At 32.5% G+C, this 22,447-nt stretch overlaps 2 protein-coding genes across 4 annotated transcripts in view; one reads left to right on the forward strand and one right to left on the reverse strand.

The window, feature by feature from the left end:
* Nucleotides 1–13,373, reverse strand: part of LOC142317846 (dynein regulatory complex protein 10-like) — a 28,697-nt gene extending 15,324 nt beyond the window's left edge. Inside the window, exon 1 of the mRNA XM_075354395.1 lies at nt 13,305–13,373. Within this exon, the coding sequence (XP_075210510.1) occupies nt 13,305–13,373 (69 nt within the window). The remainder of the gene's footprint in view (nt 1–13,304) is intronic.
* Nle (notchless protein homolog 1) overlaps nt 3,215–22,447 on the forward strand; it is a 52,345-nt gene continuing 33,112 nt past the window's right edge. Inside the window, exons 1-6 of one of the 3 annotated variants that reach the window (XM_075379259.1) lie at nt 3,215–3,504; nt 4,503–4,623; nt 14,193–14,349; nt 16,022–16,182; nt 18,417–18,553; nt 18,738–18,914. In XM_075379259.1, the coding sequence (XP_075235374.1) occupies nt 14,209–14,349; nt 16,022–16,182; nt 18,417–18,553; nt 18,738–18,914 (616 nt within the window). In that variant the 5' untranslated portion in view covers nt 3,215–3,504; nt 4,503–4,623; nt 14,193–14,208. Of the gene's footprint in view, nt 3,519–4,502; nt 4,624–14,192; nt 14,350–16,021; nt 16,183–18,416; nt 18,554–18,737; nt 18,915–22,447 lie in introns of all 3 variants that reach the window. The other 2 variants (XM_075379266.1, XM_075379251.1) reach the window with 2 other exon arrangements.

Consider the following 22,447-nt stretch of genomic DNA (forward strand, 5'->3'; position numbering starts at 1 on the left):
TTTATACATTTATTTGAAAAGAAAGCTTTACAATTTTAATGTAACAATAAAAACAAGTAAATTATCTTTGCCTCACCATTATGTAAAACAATAAATAAAAACATACTTTTAAAATACACAGAAATCCATAAATATGTAAACAAATAAAAATTTAGACTAAGAAAATAAAAAATATGCAATTTTATAATACATAGGGAAAGATTAGAAGAAAATATTTTTCAGGAAAACCCCTTACTAGCATGACAGTCACCAAATAAACATACTTTTTAGGGGCAAATATGTACCTGTTCTAACTGCACAGTGTTTCTACATTAACCAAACAGGTTGCAACTTCAAACAATGATATGATGAACAAATAAATGCACTCCACAGCAATATAGAGTCTGCATTTGCCAGCTGTATAAAATCATACAAATTCACAAACACTGATAACAAAGTTGATATTATACATATTAAAAAAAACATCTTACTCTATTGAATAATATGAAATATGTAAAGATAGAAAACCTCACAATAACAATATATAAAATGAACAGATCCAATTAGATTAAACATCATTTTTTACCACATTCTAATTAAAACTTGCCACCTAGCATATGTCAGAATACGAGCTGCAGTATCATCATTTTAGATTATTATAAAGACAACTGAAAATATTTTGAAGTTTTTACAAATATTCTATTATGAAATTTGATTGGTTTGTTATTTTCTAAGTTGATATTTTAAAATTATTTTGAAAAGCATAAGCATTGAGTTTTTAGTTTTCTGCTGCTGAATTTCTATTTTAAATAGTACAGAAATATATTTTCATTTGTAACAAACAGTAAAATGCAAGTTAAAAACTATTTCTTTTATAGACAACTAATTTTTTGAACAAGTTTTGTTATAAATAATGTATAAATATTTTTTTAATAATACCAATTCAGTTGGAACAACTTGAAATGTCTAAATTTTCCTTTTTCAGTTTGGTAAAAGTAATACAACCTCAGAAAATTGTTTAATTTAGGGAAAATTGTTTAATTGTTCGTGAGCACTGACATAAGTTTTACTATTTATACAAGATATCTGTATTTCTAACTGTTCATAACACATAGTGTAGCTTTAAACAAAATATCTCAGCTTGATTATGTTTATTTTAAGTTTTTAATTTAACTTTGTACACAGTACAATTCAAAAGTTATACAAATTAAAAAAAACTCAATAACAGTTTTTTGTTATATTTTATTACTACTTGCCTGGAAATTTTTAAAACTCTGTTTTTGATAAACAACATTAATAAAAAGTATGTTAAGCTTGTATAAAAATAAAATATTTAAAAAATATTAAATTTTAGTTGAGCTTAGAATATTCTTACCATTATCTTAATATTTGTTATACTCTGTAGTATAATTTTAGACATTCTTTTAGCTGTAACTGTGGCTTCTAAAGTCTGGGGGATTTTTTCCATTGTGATTTAAATATGTAAGGTAAACTTCCTTTTTGATTATTTTTTTTATAGAAAATAATTCTTGCAGTACTTTTAGTTATAAGATATAGACCCCATTAATATTTTTATTAAAATTTTATTTCATGTTTTACGATTAAGATTATACCCGCACTGTAACAAGTGTATCTAAATATGATATTTAATTGCACATGTAAGCATATGGTCTACTTTACCAAACTTGAATGTTGGTTTTCTTGTTGCCTTGGTAACAACAGCTCTGTACACTGTTCTGTTGTTAGAAAGGTGTTTCAGCACAATTTCAGGTTTACTTTTCAAATTTTAATTTATTATAGAAATCACAATAGGAAAGACAAGTTTTACACTGTATAAAATAATAAATAAAAGACTTAGGGATTGAGTAAATATGTTCATAACTAGCAACTTAACATATCAAAGGCGGTTTTTTCGTTTGTATAGTAAATGTTGGTAGTACTAACAAGTGGAATAGTTTGGAAAGTACGAACAGAACAGTGATCGAAAGTTCTCTTGCAGTGCGCGAAAGTTTTTAAAATAACTATTTACATTTCAAACTTCTTTCATGAAATGAAATAACAAAAAAAAAAAAAAAAATAAAATAAAATAAAATAAAAAAATAAACATATGTATATTAAATGAAAAAAACATTTCATTTATATTTCGTATGAAACATAAATGAACAATATGGTTATTATTTTTTTGTTTATGTCGAAATCAACTTCTTCGATATTTACTAGTATCATACTTATTAGTTTCATGATTAATAGAATCGTAATTACCAAAACTGAATAATTTGGAAAATTCGTTACGTTAGAAATACCGTGAGTTATATAAATCTATTATAAATAATTTGGATGGTGTGCTGTGCATAATTAAAAGAAAAAGTAATAGCATATCGAATGTTATCATTTACTTTTTCTTAATATACCTTGTTCTTCACGTTACTAATGAATACTTAAAATTCATTAAAAGTTTCATCAGAAGTTGATTATTTAATTACCAAACAAACAATTTATTGAAATATGTATATTTAATTATATACCATACTTCACGTACGAATCGATAAGTATGCTACATAACTGAAATAAAAAAGGAACTCACTTGGTAAAGGAAAATCATTTCGTACGAGCACCACTAAATTATTTCTCGTATGAACAATATCACGAGTGGTTAACACCAGTATTTTTAAATGGTTTAGCTTAAGGTAGATAGATGCTCGGGATTCGAAAGCGACAGCCCTGTACAATTTAATTGTAAAGTGTGGAGTTTCGCATAGTCGCATAATTTCATGCAAATTACTTGGGTTAAGCATTGAGATGCCACGGTTTTGAAAGTAATTACAATAATTTGCCTTAGATTTAAAACAAGGTATTTTGAAAGTGATGACTTGCGTTAATTTGTAGAAAGTAGAAATGCAACAACAAATCTTGATTTGAAGTTTGTCACATCAGTTGTAGGTTTTAAGTGTAATAAATTGTAAAATGACAATTTAACCTGGTATGTAATCTGTCTGAATAAAGAGCACAAACAATTTTTTTTTAGTGAAATTCAGTACGGTATACGTGTTACTCGCCATATCTTTCATAGTTTTGAATTAACACCGTATTTCTTTCCTAACGCAGAAAATTTCGCTTTGTACAATGGTTTAATAAATGTAACTATTAATTTTTTCATATCGATCAGTCTCTCTTTTTATGTATAAACTTTTTATACATAATCTTTTTATGTGTATTGGAAGTTATCTATTTATCAGTTCGTATTGAATAATTCGTTTTGTAATTGCAAACTGGAGGTTTCAGAGACACGTTGTGAGGTGGCTACACTCAAGTATATGAAAATAAATAACAGATAACACAATAACAAGTTATACAACAAGTAACAGAAGTACAGTTCGTCGTAAAAAATTCGGAAAAGTTACCTTTTTTTAGTATCAGTGGAACTTCGATAATTGGAAAAATAACCTTAGCTGTAGGTTAAATACTAACCTAAAATCATTTTGTAGTATTTTAAACAATTAACAAGTATATAATTTCATTGTAACTGTGAGTATAGACAGGTATATTTATTTTTATTGTTTAAGATAGCTAATGTGTTTTTATTTTATTTATGAATGTCAGTATTATGAAATGGTAGTATATATTTTTGCATGTAGGCCCTCTGGGCGGGTTGTTCTAGCGGGCGGCGTCTTGGAATGGGATTGTTAGGTGTTCAAAATTGATTACCTCTTGTGTAAACATTTTTCTTTTTTTAATGATGAAAATTGATTGAATCTTAAATATAAATAAAATTAATTAATTAATTATTTATATATTCAATTTACGAAACAAATTATCGTAATACGAAACTAACCTCCCGTGACACAATAACAAAAGAGAAGTTGGCTTCAAAATCAATCGCTAAGGAGGGCCTAAGATTCAAAATTAATCTAATTTTTATTGTTTACCATTTGATTTGACCCACGTGTTTTGCCTATAAGTATGTTCAATTGTAACTACAAGGCCAAAAAAACGATTCTAAATGGATATTTGATAGTATTTTCAGTGTCAATTTAGTTTTATTGAACATTTTTGTGTTTTAATACCTGCTATGATATTGAATGAATGAATTATGGTAGTAAAACTTATTTTATAATTATTATTGCAGTTCTTACTTATTGTTTATAAACATTTAAGAAAAAAAAAATCATAATTTTTTGATTGGTAGAAGATATATATGTATATCTTCTCTCAATCCAGCCATCAGAAAGCTATGATAAATCAGTATTTGAAAGTTCACTTTTTCACTTTCCTTTGATATTTTTCCTTTTCTTTCAGTTCGGTACTTCATCTTTCAGAGAAGTTTCATTCCTTCACAGGCTTGCATTCCTTGTCCCATTTGAGTTTTCCAGTGCAACCTTTCTTTCTCTGGAAAACCTTCATATGCTTTAACCATATCATTAAATTTGTTCCTAGCATTAACGATTATATTTGTGATTTTTAATTCGTTTACCAGTTAACTCCCATGTACATCATCTTTAATACACTTAAATTTCTTTCTATAGCTCGCATGTGTCACTTACGAGGATTGTCTGATAATTTCCTCAGATCTTTGAGTATGATTTCTGGTACACGCTTGGTCTTACTTCACCGCCTATGTGTATTCTATATGATGATGACTAAAAGGCAAGTTCTAATGTTCATACTGCTTTTCAATACACAGATACATGGTTTCTCCTATTCTAATATGTGTTTTAGGTTGTGAATTAGTATGTAGTACCATTGGGTTTTGCAGTTTTGGTAACACTGATGTTCAGTCAGTTACATCAGAAGACCATAACCAAGAAAACATAGCCATAGTACTACAAAATAACTCTTGACTATCACAACTCAGCAGTTGGACATAATTGTCAACCAGGTACATTAAATGAATTTAACCAAGGCCACCTGGGAAATCCTCCAGGTAAATCTTCCCAGAATAATTCTAGATCCAGTAATAGTATAAGTACTAACAGAGCTAGTACTTTAAGAAATACTACACCCAAAACTACGAGGCATATCATTTCGAATGTAATAGTTGATGATGAGGTTATTTGTGGAAACCTTAATAATTGCTGTGGTTTCAGTGAAAACCTAATGATTCAGGGAGGATACAACAAAGATTTTTATCATGAGGTTATGGGAAAGGATCCTCTAGATTATTATTTACTATTTATAAACAAAGACATATTAAAACTTTTGTAAAACAAACCAATCTCTATGCACAGCAGTGTATACTATATTCAGTTTTAAAGAGAAAACCTGCCAAATGCCATTCAAATTTAGCATTATGGTCCGATACAAGTATCAGTGAAATGCTATGTCTTTTGTGGATGGATCTTGATAACAAACCAGCAATAAAAGATTGCTGGTCCAACAGCATTCTATACAAAAATGGTTGGTGAAATAAGCTGAAATCAATTTCAAATTCTGTTGGCAATATTACATTGTAACTGAAAATGAAACTTGTAGGTCTGGTGACAGGTTGCATAAATACAAAATTTGATCGACTGACTTAATAAAATTTTTCATAAAGCTTATACTGTTGGCAAAAGGGTTTGCATTGATGAATCAATAACTCCTTTTAAAGGGAACTTAGGCATGTACTCATAGGTTTGGCATAAAGGCCTTTTTTCTCTTCAGTCATTTCTGGTTTATTGCAGCTCTCCAAGATTCCATGTCTAGTGCTAGTCGTTTCATATCAGTATACCCCCTACATCCTACATCCTTAACAATTTGTTTTACATATTCCATCTACTTGTCTCTCCAGTATTAAAGTGACTAGTCCAGGATGCCTTAATATGTAGCCTGTAAGTCTGTCTCTTCTTTTCACTCTATTTTTCCAAATGCTTCTTTCTTCATCAATTTGCTGCAGCACCTCTTCATTTGTCACTTTATCCACCCAACATTCTCTTATAGTACCATATTTCAAAAGCTTCGAATCTTTTCTTCTCAGGTACTCCGCTCATCCAAGTTTCACTTCCATATAAAGCTACGCTCCAAACATATACTTTCAAAAATCTTTTTCTGACGTTTAAATTAATTTTTGATGTAAACAAATTATATTTCTGACTGAAGGCTTGTTTCGCCTCTGCTATTCGGCATTTTATATTGCTTCTGCTTCGTCCATCTTTAGTAATTCTATTTCCCAAATAAAATTCTTCTCCTTCCGTGATCTTTTCTCTTCCTGTTTTTACATTCAATGATCCATCTTCATTATTTCTATTACATTTCATTACTTTCGCTTTGTTCTTGTTTATTTTCATGCGGTAGTTCTTGCGTAGAACTTCATCCATTCCGTTCATTGTTCCTTCTAAATCCTTTTTACTTTCAGCTAGAATTATTACATCATCAGCAAATTGTAGCATCTTTATATTTTTACCTTGTACTGTTACTCCGGATCTAAATTGTTCTTTAACGTCATTAACTGCTAGTTCTATGTAAAGAACTATGGAAAGTCCTTGTCGAACTCCCTTTCTTATTACCACTTCTTTCTTATGTTCTTCAATTATTACTGTTGCTGTTTGGTTCCTGTAAATGTTAGCAATCGCTCTTCTATTTCTGTACATGAACCCTAATTTTTTTAAAATGCTGAACATTTTATTCCAGTCTACGTTATCGAATGCCTTTTCTAGGTCTATAAACGCCAAGTATGTTGGTTTGTTTTTCTTTAATCTTCCTTCTACTATTAATCTGAAGCCTAAAATTGCTTCCCTTGTCCCTATACTTTTCCTGAAACCAAATTGGTCTTCTCCTAACACTTCCTCCACTCTCCTCTCAATTCTTCTGTATTGAATTCTAGTTAAGATTTTTGATGCATGACTAGTTAAACTAATTGTTCTCTATTCTTCACATTTATCTGCCCCTGCTTTCTTTGGTATCATTACTATAACACTTTTTTTGAAGTCTGACGGAAGTTCCCCTTTTTCATAAATATTACACACCAGTTTGTATAATCTATCAATCGCTTCCTCACCTGCACTGCGCAGTAATTCTACAGGTATTTCGTGTATTCCAGGAGCCTTTCTGCCATTTAAATCTTTTAATGCTCTCTTAAATTGAGATCTCAATATTGTTTCTCCCATTTCATCCTCCTCAACTTCCTGTTCTTCCTCTATAACACCATTTTCTAATTTATTTCCTCTGTGTAACTCTTCAATATATAAAGGCTAAGTCAATACTTAGCCTTATATTATAAATCGGTATACCATCTTTGTTTAACACATTATTAGATTTTAATTTATGCATGCCAAAATTTTCTTTAACTTCCCTGCATGCTTTGTCTATTTTACCAATGTTCATTTCTCTTTCCACTTCTGAACACTTTTCTTTAATCCACTCTTCTTTCGCTAGTTTGCACTTCCTGTTTATATCATTTCTTAATTGTCGATAGTTCCTTTTACTTTCTTCATCACTAGCATTCTTATATTTTCTACGTTCATCCATCAGCTGCAATATATCGTCTGAAGCCCAAGGTTTTCTACCAGTTCTCTTTGTTCCGCCTAAGTTCGCTTCTGCTGATTTAAGAATTTCCTTTTTAACATTCTCCCATTCTTCTACATTTTCTACCTTATCTTTTTTACTCAGACCTCTTTCGATGTCCTCTTCAAAAATCTTCTTTACCTCCTCTTCATCAAGCTTCATTAAATTCCACCGATTCGTCTGACATCTTTTCTTCAGGTCTTTAAGCCCCAATTTACACTTCATTATCACTAAATTATGGTTGCTATCAATGTTTGCTCCAGGGTAAGCTTTGCAGTTGATGAGTTGATTTCTAAATCTCTTTGCTTAACGTTGATATAATCTATCTGATACCTTGCAGTATCACCTGGCTTTTTCCTGTGTATATTCTATTATGATTTTTAAAGTGGGTGTTGGCAATTACTAAATTATACTTCCTGCAAAACTCTATAAGTTGGTTCCCTCTTTCATTCCTTTTGCCCAGCCCATGTTCACCTACTATATTTTCTTTCTTGCCTTTTCCAATGCTTGCATTCCAATCTCCAACTATTAAATTTTCATCCTCTTTTATGTGTTTAATTGCTTTGTCAATTTCTTTGTATACACACTACCTCATCATCATCATCATGGGCGCTTGTAGGCATGTATACGTTAACAATCGTTGTCAGTTTAGGTTTTGATTTTATCCTTATTACAGTGATTCTATTGCTATGCATTTTGAAATACTGTACTCTCTTCCCTATCTTCTTGCTCATTACGAAACCTACTCCTGCCTGCCTATTATTTGAAGCTGAGTTAATTATTCTAAAATCACCTTAGCAAAAGTTGTCTTCCTCTTCCCACCGAACCTCGCTAACTCCTACTACATCTACATTTATCCTATCCATTTCCCTCTTTAAATTTTCTAACCTACCAACCTTTTATAGACTTCTACCATTCCACGCTCCGACTCGTAGAATGTTATTTTTTAATTTTCTGGTGACCCCCTTCCTTAGTAGTTCCCACCCGAAGATGCGAATGGGGGACTAGTTACCTCCAAAATATTTTACAGAGGAAGGTGCCTCCATCTTTGTTATATGAAAATGCAGAGAGCTACATTCTCTTAAAAAAGGCAGCTGTAGTTTTCCATTGCTTTCAGTTGCACAGTACTCAGAGGGTTGAGGGATGATATGGCCGTTTAAGTCGTTCTGACCTACGCCCTTAACAACTACTGAAAGAGCTGCTGCCCTCCTTCAGGAATCATTCCTTAGTCTGGCTATCAACAGATACCTTTCTGATATGGTTGCACCTTCGGTCCAGCTACTCTGTATCACTGAGCACTCAAACCCCCTCACCATCGGCAAGATCTCATGTTTCATAGAGGGAAAAAGGCCTATAAAATTTATATTGAGAATGGTTTTATGCACACAGTGATGATGTACGGTGGACAAATAGAAGATGCTTCTAAAAATACTGAGAATGTAGTGATGGGACTAATGGCAGCACTATTAGGAGCTGGTAGGTCATTGTATACTGATAATTTTTACTATTTGGTTCATCTAGTCCATGAACTAAATAAAAAGAAAACTCATCTCGCTTGGACTGTTTGGAAAAAAAGGAAAAATAACTCAGTCTCTGTCTAGCAATGGTTGAGAATAGACGTGTTTTCTAGTGCTCTGTGTTGTATGTGTGTACCTGAATAACATTTTCAGTGTTGCCACTAACATACCGTTAGGACGCCCAGTCCATAGAGCGATAGCATTATATCTGTTGTTTGACCTTCTGATCAAACCAGATAAGTTTTAACATAGTTTACTTTTATCTTATTTTAAATAAGTGTCTAACAATTAGTTAAATAGGTAGATTTTATTTTTAGGCTTATGACAAACTAATTATATTACTTTCAAACTATTTTATAGATTAAGTAGTGATTAGTATTAAGTAAATCATTTTTACCTAAATTTTTTTAGACTTCACTAATAGAAACTTTTCCAGGTTTAACCACCACAATTTATTAGCAATTTACGCTAATGTAAGCCGTTATCCACATTATTTTTTTTTAAATAAGTTAATTTATTATTTTTGTGAATTTAAACTTATACTACTCTTAAAATTTAGATAATTTTTTTTCTATTAACTTAGGCCAATGGCGACTAATCGCCCACTACTTCCTCGTTCTCCATCCTCGGAAATTTCCGGTGGAACCTTGGGAGCCCGGAAAAGGGCCCAGCACAAGGCGTTGGTAGCCGTGGACATTGAATCCATGGAGCCAACCACAACCGAGGGCGGTCCGGAAATGGCAGCCGCCACCGTAGAAGTTACAGGGGAAACCTCCTCACAACCACCGTTCGAGAAGCGGGAGAAAATACCGACCATAATGTTGCACTGCATTAGGGAGTGGCCCACGTTGGCGAGACCCATATCCGCCATAGTCCGCGGGTGCCTCGCCGCAAAGAGCACCGGGCTCTCAATAAGGCTGCAATTAAGCAGCTAAGGCGATTTCCGGGAAGTGCAAAGCTTTCTGCACTGGAAGGGCATTGCCTTCCACACTTAACAGTTCTTAAAGTCACGGTCCGGGGTATCCCATTTTCTATTAGACCTGCGAAGAAGTGCTGTCCTCACTAGGCTATGACGTGGGGTCAGTGAAAAAGCTGATCACAAGGGATGGTAGGGAAACCCCTACGTGGCTTGTGGCACTTAAAGGAACGCCAGCCACCAGGGACATCTACAACCTAGACAGTATGTTTTACTGTAAAATAACCGTGACGGCATTCGTGTCACGAGGGCCCCCCCCTCAATATCACAGATGTCAAAAGTTCAGCCACTTGTCGAACTATTGCTGCAGGGTACAGCTATGTGTCAGATGTGGCGGGGAGCACGAAACGATGTCTTGACTATAGTCGCGAGAAGAGCCCACATCGTACGCGAATTGCAAGGCGCCTCACCCGGCAAATTATAGGGGATGCCTTTATTACAAGGAGCACTTGGCCCGACAGAGGGGCACCCCACAAAAGTCCGTGATCACTGACGGGGGTAGCTGGGCGCGAGTCGCCCGGGGTGGTACCAAAATCCCAGCCGCAAGGGGTTCAGTCCGCGGCTACCCCGGAAGTGGGAAAAGAGGCGCCACCTCCTCCCACACTGCAAAAGCCCCAACGGGTTTCGGCGACCGAGAAGGTCGCAGCCACATAACCGACCAAAACCAAAATTAGTATTACAGGCGACAAAAGAAGCCAAAAATTCGGGAAAACACAATGGGCGATAACCAAAACTCAAACTGTGGCAAAACCCGTAAGAGCTCCCGAGGCTCGGCGCCAACCAAAAGTGGCGTCAAAAACACCCAGCCGCCGCGACGGGAAAAAGCCGGAAGCCGCGTCCTCGAAGGGTAGCGCCGGGAATGACTTTCTGGCGAGGATGTCAATAAAGGACCTCCTACCCGAAATTTTGGCTGTACTGCCCCGCCTGTTACAGGCGAAATCTATTAGGGACCTATTCCAGCTCTTGGTTGAATGCCTCATGACCTTACTTACTTGGTATGGCTAGGCAAACTTTGTGACTGCTGCAGTGGAACGCGTGTTCCGTAGCAGGCAAGACGGTGGAGCTATGTCGTCTGGCCGATGACCTACAAATTGATGTGATACTGTTAGCAGAAACGCACCTCAAGCCGGACAAATCACTGATCTTTCGGAACTATTTCACCTACAGAACCGATAGGGTAGTGCCACGCTGAAGCCCCACCAGTGGCGGACCGCTATTTTAGTCCACAGACGATTCACGCTTATGCGGGTTAGGGTCCACACTAATATCATGGAACAGACTGTTATACATGTGCAACATCTAGGCGCAGTGTACAGACTGGTCTCGGCATATAACAGGCCGAACTCAGCTTTACCCGACGCTGACCTAGATGCCGTGATGGAAAATTGGAATGGTCCTTTCATACTCATGGGCGATCTCAGTTCTAAGCACACGTCTTGGAATAGCCACGTAATTAATGCTAATGGCAGGTTGTTATGCGAAGAAGCGAGGGCCCGCAGGCCAGTCGTCACAGGCCCTGAAGTGCCCACCTTCGTGAGTGCAAATGGTCGGTCGAGACCTGACGTGCTCGACATCGCGATTCTGAGAGCGTACAAATGTCGGTCGCAATAGAAACGATCGAGGACCTCATCTTGAATCATTCTCCGGTCCTACTGGAATTGGGTCTAGCAGGGGCTGGGCGAGATCCACCACCAACTCCCCGAAGGTCAGTGAACGGGAGAAAGTTCCATGAAGCTCTCCAACGTGATTTCAGGCCGGTAAATCCAGAACTCCTGACCACACCGGAGTACATCGATGACACGGTCGATCGCTTCACGTCATCCATAAACGAGGCTCTGTCTTATAGCACTACGGAGAAGGCCGCACGGCCCCTCCGTAATGATCTCCGAGGCAATCTTGGAAAAGCACCGGCTGAGGAGGACATATCGCCTCACCGTGTCCCTCGATGGCAAGCGGGCATTTTACAGACAAACGAAGGTGAAAGTGTTGCTGAAAAAACATCGCGAAAAATCTTGGACAGAGAAACTCGTCTCGATATCGGACGACATCTCTTCGATGTTCAGGTTGAATAAGCGGCTACGCAAAGGAAAGAAACCTTGCCACCCAGTGCTGGGATGATGAGGTTTCTTGGCTTATTCCGAGTTGGATCGGGTGGAGGTCTTCGCGGACACACTGTAGGAACAGTTCACTCCAAATCCCGCCGGTCGGTTGCATGGTCCAACGACCATGCAACGGAGGCCCTTGCGGATACTTAGCTCAGGTAGAGGATGCCTCCCGCGAAATAATCCACATCACGAAGCAGAAGTGACCGCGGCTATCAAAACCACAAGCCCCGATAAGTCCCCAGGGATGAACGGGATCAAGGCCCAAGCATACCGGAATGTCCCCCCTCGCCTTCGAAGCGACCATGGCCACCTTTTTCAAAAAACCAATAAAAATTTTAAAAAACGTGGAGCAAAGAAACAACACATTCTGTCACACTCTGTTTGAATGCTCTTACTTAACTCAAAACTGCACTTAATGAATAAATGTTGATCAGAAAATCACTTAATCCAAGACAGACATTTTCTGGATTTTATTTGACTCAAGTTTGATGCATGGGTGATTATTTAATGTATCATCTTATCAAATGGCATACTTCATCTTATTTAAGTTTGCTCATAACCAACATTTTTTTTCAAATTTATAAATTTGTAAATTTTGTGTTGTTCAATATTATTGAGTTTTTACCTCAACTTTACATTAAGGTGTTAATTTTTGGTTATAAAAAAAGAAAAAAAAATTATATATATAATTGAGATTTTGCTAAAGTGGTTTTACTTTACTGGAAAACCTCAAAAGATCACATTTTTGTTGTATCAGTGTTAAATCTAATTTAACACATTGAGAATTATCAATAGTGGGAGAACACACTGCTAAACAATGGAATGTTTTCCCAGTTGCCCTCCTCTGCCAGTGGTGTCTACCTGGACGACATTGTTTACAGTAGTAGCTGGGATGAATACTTAAGCCTCCTAGACTTGGTGCTGGAACACCTTTTTCTTTCTTTTTCCTGTTTAGCCTCCGGTAACTACCGTTTAGATAATTCTTCAGAGGATGAATGAGGATGATATGTATGAGTGTAAATGAAGTGTAGTCTTGTACATTCTCAGTTCGACCATTCCTGAGATGTGTGGTTAATTGAAATCCAACCACCAAAGAACACCGGTATCCACGATCTAGTATTCAAATCCGTGTAAAAATAACTGGCTTTACTAGGACTTGAACGCTGTAACTCTTGACTTCCAAATCAGCTGATTTGGGACGCGTTAACCACTAGACCAACCCGGTGGGTTTGATGCTGGAATACCTACAACTTCAACAACTTCACCACCTGATGTACTCTTTGGAGAAGAGCCAATTTGGTCGAGACGATGTGTCATTTTTGGGCTATGAAATCACATCCATAGCTAATATTCTGCAGCAGCAACATCTACGGGCCATCATTGAACACAAGATTCGCGGATCAAGAAAAGAGTTGCAGAGCAACTCCCTGACTACAACCTAGCCAACATCGCTGGAGACCAGCTTCCAGACCCAACAGCCCTTCCTAGGGCTACCTTGCAAAACTCGCAAATGACCCTTTTCATGGCTACCATTCCACAAACTGCAAACGGCCCTTTTCAGGGCTACCATAAGGTTCTAAGGTTAGACAATTTTTAAATAAAAAAACATCTATTTTGAAAATAGAAAAAAATTTTTTTACTTTCTATAGTGGTTATTGTTTTCGACTAATGACTAGTTTGTAATTCAATGCAAAAGCAGTTTTTTCGATCGAATTGTTTATGTGATTGTGACTAATATTGTTAGGTTGTGTTAGTCTTAGGCAATGACTAATTTTAAAAATCAGTGAACTAATTTTGACTAATTTTAATAATCAACTAATTTTATTCAAACTACTCCTATAACTATCTTGACGTCACAGCATGCAGAGCAGAGCACAAAGCCTTATTGCACTACAGTTAGACTATATATTAATTCTAATGTGCAGTTTCTACTCTGGAAATTTTTTCAGTGCTTTTATTATTACTTTTAATTATTTTGTTCTTTTTGTAACTATAATACAGTTTTTAATATCAAAATGATATGTTTCAAAGAGCAACCATATATATGGATTTATGTAATTCTCAAATGAAAGTTTCGTATTTTAATACATTTTCTGATAATTTATCTTTCTTTTTATCTTTAAAATTGGTTTGTAGGACTTAATAAAGCAAAATGGCTGACAACAGTGAAAAAAGAGTTTTAGCAAAGTTTAAGTCTGAGAATGGTGATGAGCCAGAGTCTAACATGATAGATCTTCCTTTAAATGTTACAGTGGATCATTTAAAAGTTATATGTAACACACTTCTACAACAGGTTTGTTCTCATCAGCCTTTTTCCAGTTTTTTCAGTGTCAGTTAGTTATTAGAATGTTAATATAGTAATGTACTAAGATAATTTTTTTATGTACTAGCCTAGCTCTAGTTTCAGTGTGATGATAACCAAAGGTTAGTAAAATTCTTTCTGTTATGACAAACATTATTTGTATTGCAGTTTCTTGTACTTATATTGTTTGAAAATATTTCATCAAATTTAACATAATAGTATAGTAGATAAAGTTAAAAAATACTTTACAGTACTCACTATATTGCTGCTTTCATTTTTTAATTCTTTTCTTTGCTTTTTTCTAAGTGCGTTTATAACATAACTTGAATGAACAATAATTATATAACATTTTTAAAATCAAGTTTTCTTGATTGTGAGAGGATATTTGTCTCCGTTATTTTTATAATTTTTAATAAAACAATATATTGAATTGTCTGCCATTAAATAAAGCATTTTACAGTATTTATTATACTAGCTTTATTTTTTATTGTAGCTTCTCAAAAGCCTCTACTGCTTATTTTAAACAATTCCATGTATCAGAAATTGGCGTAAAAATAGACATAAATTTATTCGAAAAACTTTACAACGGTTTTTGCATTAGTGAAAACATGGAACATTAAAGTTTTACCTATTTGTAACAACTAAATTTTTAAAAATTCCAATAGATTGTAAGTGTATAATCATAATAGTTTTAGACAGTGTGATATAAGACACAAGTCACTTACCGAAAACATAGCCATTGTCAGGAATAACAAACATCCCATTCCATGGCTACTAGAAAGTTGAGAGTGAAAATATTTCTCTTTGTCTCCTTTATTATATTTCTATTTTTAATTTTTTTCTATTTCTATTTTTTTATTTTATTCTATTTCTATTAATGCTTAACCAAAAAAATATGTTAAGTTTTATTAGGTCTATAAAAGCAGTTACTATTATCAAACAAGCATTTAAGTTATTAATTGAATCACAGTATCTTTATCTGCTTTATAAAATATAAATTGAATAAACAGAAAAAAAGAAGTTCAGTACTTCAAAATATAGAGAAGTAAGAAAAGGTTTTATCAAAACCTTTTTATAAACTGAAGAAAGTAACTTTACTTGTAATGTTACCATTACCATCGAAAACTCTGACTACAAATTAACACTGTAGTTCTGTTTTAAAATCATTCTAATTAAATAGCTAATTAAGGAATTTTTTATTACATTTTATGTTATTTCTATTAATAATTTTATAAATAAATAATTCTTATTTTATTATTTTCTGTTATATTTTTTTCCAGATTTCTAAAGGTAAGTTCATTACAGTTAATAATTCTTGGTTGGTTCTAAATCTTAAGATAAGATTTTATGCCAATTGTTACCTCAAAATACATTTTTTATAAATAGGAAGATAAGTAGTAATTTTTAATTTCTAAAATGTAGGAGGTTCTTAATTTTACTTGTGCATATTTATTTTAATTGTGTTCAAGCTGTTTCACCAAGACAATCTTGATGATAGTTTTTTTGTTTTGTAGAGGAAGTTCCTTAAATTTTTCAGATAAGTTAAATATTTTATCAAATAAAACTTATCATCTAGGTAAATAATTAAAAAATATTTTCCATTTTTTGTCATTATCTTTGCTTAGTAGTGGATTTTTAAAATAATACATAATATATTTTACAGGAGGAGAATGTACCATATGTTTTTTTTGTCAACGATAAAGAGATTGTAAAATCTCTTGATTCAGTGTTGGATGTTGACTGCATAAATACTGAACAAATTGTTGAGATTATTTATCAGCAGCAGGCTGTTTTTAAAGTTAGACCTGTTACTCGTTGTACAAGGTAAAAGTAGTTTTTTAAATGAAAAATTATCATAATATTCATATATTATATTTATTCTATTTTAAAAAGTACATTTTTAATATTCATCATAAACATTTATGAAAAAAATGTTTCATCCAGAAACAGTAATTTAACTATGCTATGTTACTTATTGATTTATATATTGGTTATCATGCTGACTACTAGATCATTAATCTCTAGTTCAATTTATGGTGGGGATTTGACATTTTTTACGTATAATTTTATCTATTGCATATTCTTCTTTAAAATATACGGTTTATGCAGAATGTCTGAGACAAAAATAACAAATAAATAGAAATAACGAATATTGTTGAAATTGATAATTTTATAATTAATTAGAATCTGTTAATGTGACAAAACAATTTCATTAGAATTTTAGGTTTCAAAACCTAAAAAAAGAACAAAAATTTGGATTTTTGAGAAATAGTTATAAAAATTGAAATTTTAAATTATACTAAGACATTACTGTATGCTAACTGTTTTACAGTTAGCATACAGTAATTACTGACTGCTAACTGACAGCATACAGACATTACTGTATGCTAACTGTTTTACATTTAGCATACAGTAATGTAACTGTATGAAAAAAAATACTTGAAATCATTCAAGTATTAAATTGTTTTTATTTAAATTAAATATTTTATATATACATTAATATGATATTTATCTAGTAGTTACATGAAACTTAAAAACAAAAAATGATTTAATCTTTGATGATGTACTGTGCGATTTGGGCTGAGAGGGGGTAGACAGTTCATCCTGTTCCTGATCCTGACCCTACGATTGATCTTGCGATTAAAAGTGAGATTGATGGTGGTAGTAATCAAAATCTTATGTTATTTATTCGTGGAAATGCCATATCTGGTGCACCAATTATTATAGGAACTAGTCAGTTTCCAAATCCTCCTATTATAATTGGTATAACCATAAAGAAAATTATAATGAATGCATGTGATGTTACGATGGTATTATAGATTTGGTCATTTTTAATTATTGATCCTGGTTGTATTAGTTCTAATCGGATAATTATTCTTCTTATTGTTCCAAGTAGTCTAGCTCAGAGCCCAAAAATAAAATAAAGAGTTCCGATATCTTTATGATTTGTTGAAAATATTAATTTATTCATTAAGAATGGGATGGCTGATTTAGGTGATAGATTGTAAATTTATTTAAGGTTTTAAACCTCTCATTATTTGTCTTGTATTCAATTATGATTCTATATTGCAAATATAGAGGTGCATTACTTGCTAAGGCTTATCTATAATAATAATTTTAACTTTGAAGGTTAATAGTTTTTTTAACTTAAATCCTTCTTTTAGTTTAATTTAAAAATTATTATTATTGGAATTCCTATTAAATTTAAGATAATTGGGATAATTGATTCTTTTTTTATTCTTTTTTTTATTTTTTATTTATTTGATTTGGTTATTGTAGGGATTATTATGTTTAAGTATATGAATGTTGATATAATTGATGAAATTAGTATAATTAATGGAATTATTATAAATAAAGTGTTTTATTAAATGTGGAATAACACTTAACTTACAATTTTTCAACTCTGAAATATTTTTCTTATAATGATTTGTCATTTGTTGTTCTAAACACAATACTCTCTGTCCAGAAAAGCTTGTAGTTTCACTATGATGTACTCTTAATTTTCTTAAAAACTTTTTTTGTTATTCATTTGAGCTGTTTATACATTTCTCAACTAATTTAGAAAATTTGGACAAATTACCAATTATTTTTTTTAGATTTTAGTACATCCTACTTACTTAAAAAGAAACTACTTAGAAACTACTAACTACTTAAAAAGAAATTCTTTGAAGGGTTGCCACCATTGGGGGCTTACGATCTGTACAATATTCGGAACAAGGAGTTTGTCATTATATGGCATCAGATGAAATTTTCTGATGTTGTTTGGGTATAGCTGATAATGATGTAACAATTAATGAAAAATTTTAATGATTATATCTAAGTGGTTAAAAGTGGATGGAATGGAAGACATGATAATGAGAATCTGACAGATATCAAAGACTAAATAGTATGCAAGTAGAAAGTCTTAAGAGTGAACCTCAGATTTTGTTTGGTTAAGCTGCTCAGAAATCTTTGTTGGGGAGTGTCAGTAAACAATGATCAGTTAATACCAACAATATAAGGATAATCTAGTATTTATTTATTAAATATTTTATGTACTCATCATTATAATTTTTCAGTTCATTACCTGGTCATGCAGAAGCTATTGTATCAGTTGCATTTAGTCCGGATAGTCGTCATTTGGCCAGTGGTTCTGGTGATACAACTGTACGATTTTGGGATATAATGACACAAACACCCACACATACATGCCAAGGTAAATCTAAAATAATAAATTTGTTTAATTGTATGTACTTATAATGTAATGATTTTTTTAAACATTCTGTAAATTGTGATACTAATTTCAGATTATTAAACTACTCTCTTTCAAATAACATTAAATAGTTTTAATAATGACTTTATTTTCTTTTAAAACAAACTTTTTTCTTGTTGCTTTGTAGGTCATAAAAATTGGGTACTATGCATTTCATGGTCTCCTGATTCATCCCGTGTAGCTTCCGGATGCAAAAATGGAACAATTAGAGTATGGGATGCTAATACAGGAAATCAGTTGGGTCCTACAATAAATGCTCACACTGCCTGGATTACAGCTATCACTTGGGAACCATATCATTCAAGTATTAAATTGTTTTTATTTAAATTAAATATTTTATATATACATTAATATGATATTTATCTAGTAGTTACATGAAACTTAAAAACAAAAAATTATGTAAAATAACCAAATTTTTTTTCAGTGATTGTTAAAAACTGTAAAAAAATATTTTCATGATTTTGAGAGCTTTCAAGTAGCACTACTGCAGTAATAATAATAATAATAGAAAAATAAATTCCTTTGGAAGAAGAATATATGAAGGCATATTGTTGGCAAGAGCAACCGGAGTTATCTTGGAGTAGGGAAACAACTAAAAAAGAAAAAAATAATAAGAAATAGAACAAATGTGAAACACGTTTATATGTTGCTCTGAATGGTCACAATTGCATTCAAACTAAAAAATTGTTCACGGTTTTTTTTTATAATCTCTTACACATTTGTTATGTGTTTATAAATATCCAGAATTGATTAATTATACATATGTCCCTTGATCTAGTAATATCTTTTTTTTGTGGCTTTTTACTAGTTAAATTTATGTAATATGTAGTTTTATTTCATAACTATAATTTTGAATAATTACTTGTTACTCTTTAATCTAATATAAAATAGTTGTCAGGAATATATAACAATTTTTATTATAATTAATATTAAAAAGAAAAGATAATCCACTTTTAAAATTCATGCCATTGTAAAACAAATTAAGAATAATATAATAGGTGAAATGAAAATGAGAAAAAAGTTGCTTTATCCTCTGATGGTTATCACAAAAAGTGTACCTTGTAAATGATTTGTGCTCTACTAAATTGCAGTCATTTTCAAAATAAAAAAAAAATAAAATAAACAACATTGTTTATTGTATGCTAAAACCAGTTTTATTATTTTTTTTTAATTTTCTGGAAAACATTTAGATGTAACAAACAATTTATTAAGTTTTCAATGACCATTCAGCATCTTAAAAAACAAAAATGCAAAATTTTGGTAATTTTATTAAGACCAATAATACTAAATGAAAACCAAATCTGAATGATACTCCAATGCAAAAGATTTAAGCTTATATAGTAAACTAATCATTCACAAAAAAAAGCTGAAAACACAGTTGTAGGATTTTCCCATTACATGGCTTTTTTCTAATGCACAATTAACACACACAACTTAATTTAAAATATTTATCATTTTATTTAAATATAATATTTTTTGTTTATGTAATTCAGTGATTCTAACTAAAGCACATGCGCATACCATATTTCATTCATGTGGGTGTGGTGGTACTAGCGGCCACTTAAAACTTTTTTTTACACTCTGAATATGGTTCATTTATTTAATTCTACTGCTCATCTGTGATGTCACAACATAGTTGACTGACATAGGTGATTGTAGCAGTTGTACGTCAGTGCTACACTAGTGCTCCTTGTGGTGAGAGTGAGTACTGTTGATGCAGTATATCCATTTAGCCACTGCTTTATTTAGAGAATTTTTAGGAGTGGTGGTGCGATTTTACAAAAATTTGTTTGGAAATATTACTTTTTAATTGTTAAATATGCCTAACAAAAATAAGTCCTTAATTAGTTGAAATTTCAAGATACTGAGGGTGATCTTGCTCTACAGCCTCACCCCCTTGACCTTTTAAGTTGAAAATTTAATGGCATCATTGCCCATGTATAGAAGTAATCTGACCAAGTTTGGTTAAAATTGGTCCAGTATTTCTGATTTAGAGGACACCACCAAACATGCACATGTACATATGAACATCCAGAAAATTTCCATTATATTTTTGGGTTTTTTTTTAGTTCCTTAGGTGTCAAAACGTAAAGATCCGGTGAAAACCGCTTATGCCCAAATTGGATTGATTACAATACTTTCCCTTCTAAAGCTGTGCGCTAGATAGGAAAGTCAAAGCAAATAAATTGACAAAAAGTTACATAAGTATAAAAAAAATTTACTATTAATAAAAAAAATATTTTGTATTGTAAATATTGTATAATAATTTTATAAAGTAGAAATCGATTAAATTTTTTCTATGGTTGCAATTTAGATATAACAGCTTTAGATGCTGAATATAAATGGCAAACTTGTGATGTTTCTTGTTTATTGTAAATTGTTGTTGTTAATAAGAAAAACCTGTAATGTAATAGAGTGCTTTCTGAATTTAATCTCACTTTCTGTAGGTATACTTTTATTAGCAGATTTACAAAAACGTGATAATGTTTTGTATTCTTTCTGCTTTACACATGTATAATTGCTTATTTGATCCTTTTTAGCTAATTTAAAAAATTCACAATTTTTAAAATATTTCAGTTTTTACATTTACTTGAAAAATAAGTTATTAACGTCAATTATTTTCAAAAGGAAACTACTAAATTATACAAATAATTAAGTAGGAAATAGACTGATGTTAGCACCACATTTCTGTTTCAATTAACAGAATATAGTTGTTTGAAATATGTTAAGAATAGGTGGTATCTATTCTAACCTACTGCTCTACTCGTTATTTATTAATGCATTGTTAAAATATGAAAGAAACAATTTTGTAGTGTATTCCATGAGAGTTATATTCATAGTTGATTTATTCCAATGCATGTCGTCCAGTAGATTCTAGCAAAGCACTCATTTAGGTAGATGGATTTCTATAACCTACACAAATCTGAATGTGGTTGATGGTTTTCAAAAGAGTCTGATTATGTCTTAGTACATAATCAGAACAGTTTGTTTTATTATTCAGTATATAACCTGGTCAATTTAAAATCTTTGATCATTAATGTTTGTTCTAGTTAAGGATACTCACTTCGAAAGAGTTAAAGGCAGGATGAGCATTCTTCTTGTGTAGGGGCCCTATAAAACACTTCTTTAGATGGGTTTGTTTTTCTTGTAGCTCTCTTTGAATAAATCATTCACTTCTCCCTTAATAATTTTTTTTATTCGTGACTCAGGGTGGCTGGTCTTCGGGTTTTGCCAAGATTCTCAAATATTTGTGCTAAGATGTGGGTGATTGAGAGTTGTTTGTTTGTGTGTGTACGTGTTATTTCTTGAGTGAGCTGTGTGTCTTTTCTGTGCTGTGTTTGGATAGTGGGTGTATTTTTGTGGTGAGGATTTTCCCCAATTTGGACTGCATTTTTTGTTTGGCTGTTTGCCTAGTGTGTCTGGGTCAAGTGAGGACTTCATTAGTTCAGTTTTTCCATATTCAATTTTTATTACACTAAATAATTGCCCAATTTAAGTTTAGTACAATCCAGTATATGAAACAAATATTTTTCATTTATTTATTCATCAGTCAATACAATAAAATTAACTAGGGATATGAAGAGTTACTGGTGTTTTGGTAGTTGTGGTTTGGTGGGAGCTGGATCTGTTGGAAGATTCTTGTTTCCTTTCCAGCAGCTGTACAAATGCCTAATTTGAAGCAGAGGTATTGATCAGGTTAAATGTATGAGGTTCCTGTCGTCCAAATACATGTGTATTTACTCTTTAACTATGTAATCAAATGCTGACATACAGACTGTTTTGTTCACATCAGCTGATTCCTCACTATTAGATCAATTTGCTGCTAATTGAGGGTGC

Source organism: Lycorma delicatula, chromosome 1 (assembly GCF_047948215.1).
Source record: "Lycorma delicatula isolate Av1 chromosome 1, ASM4794821v1, whole genome shotgun sequence".
NCBI classification, from domain to species: Eukaryota; Metazoa; Arthropoda; class Insecta; order Hemiptera; family Fulgoridae; genus Lycorma; species Lycorma delicatula.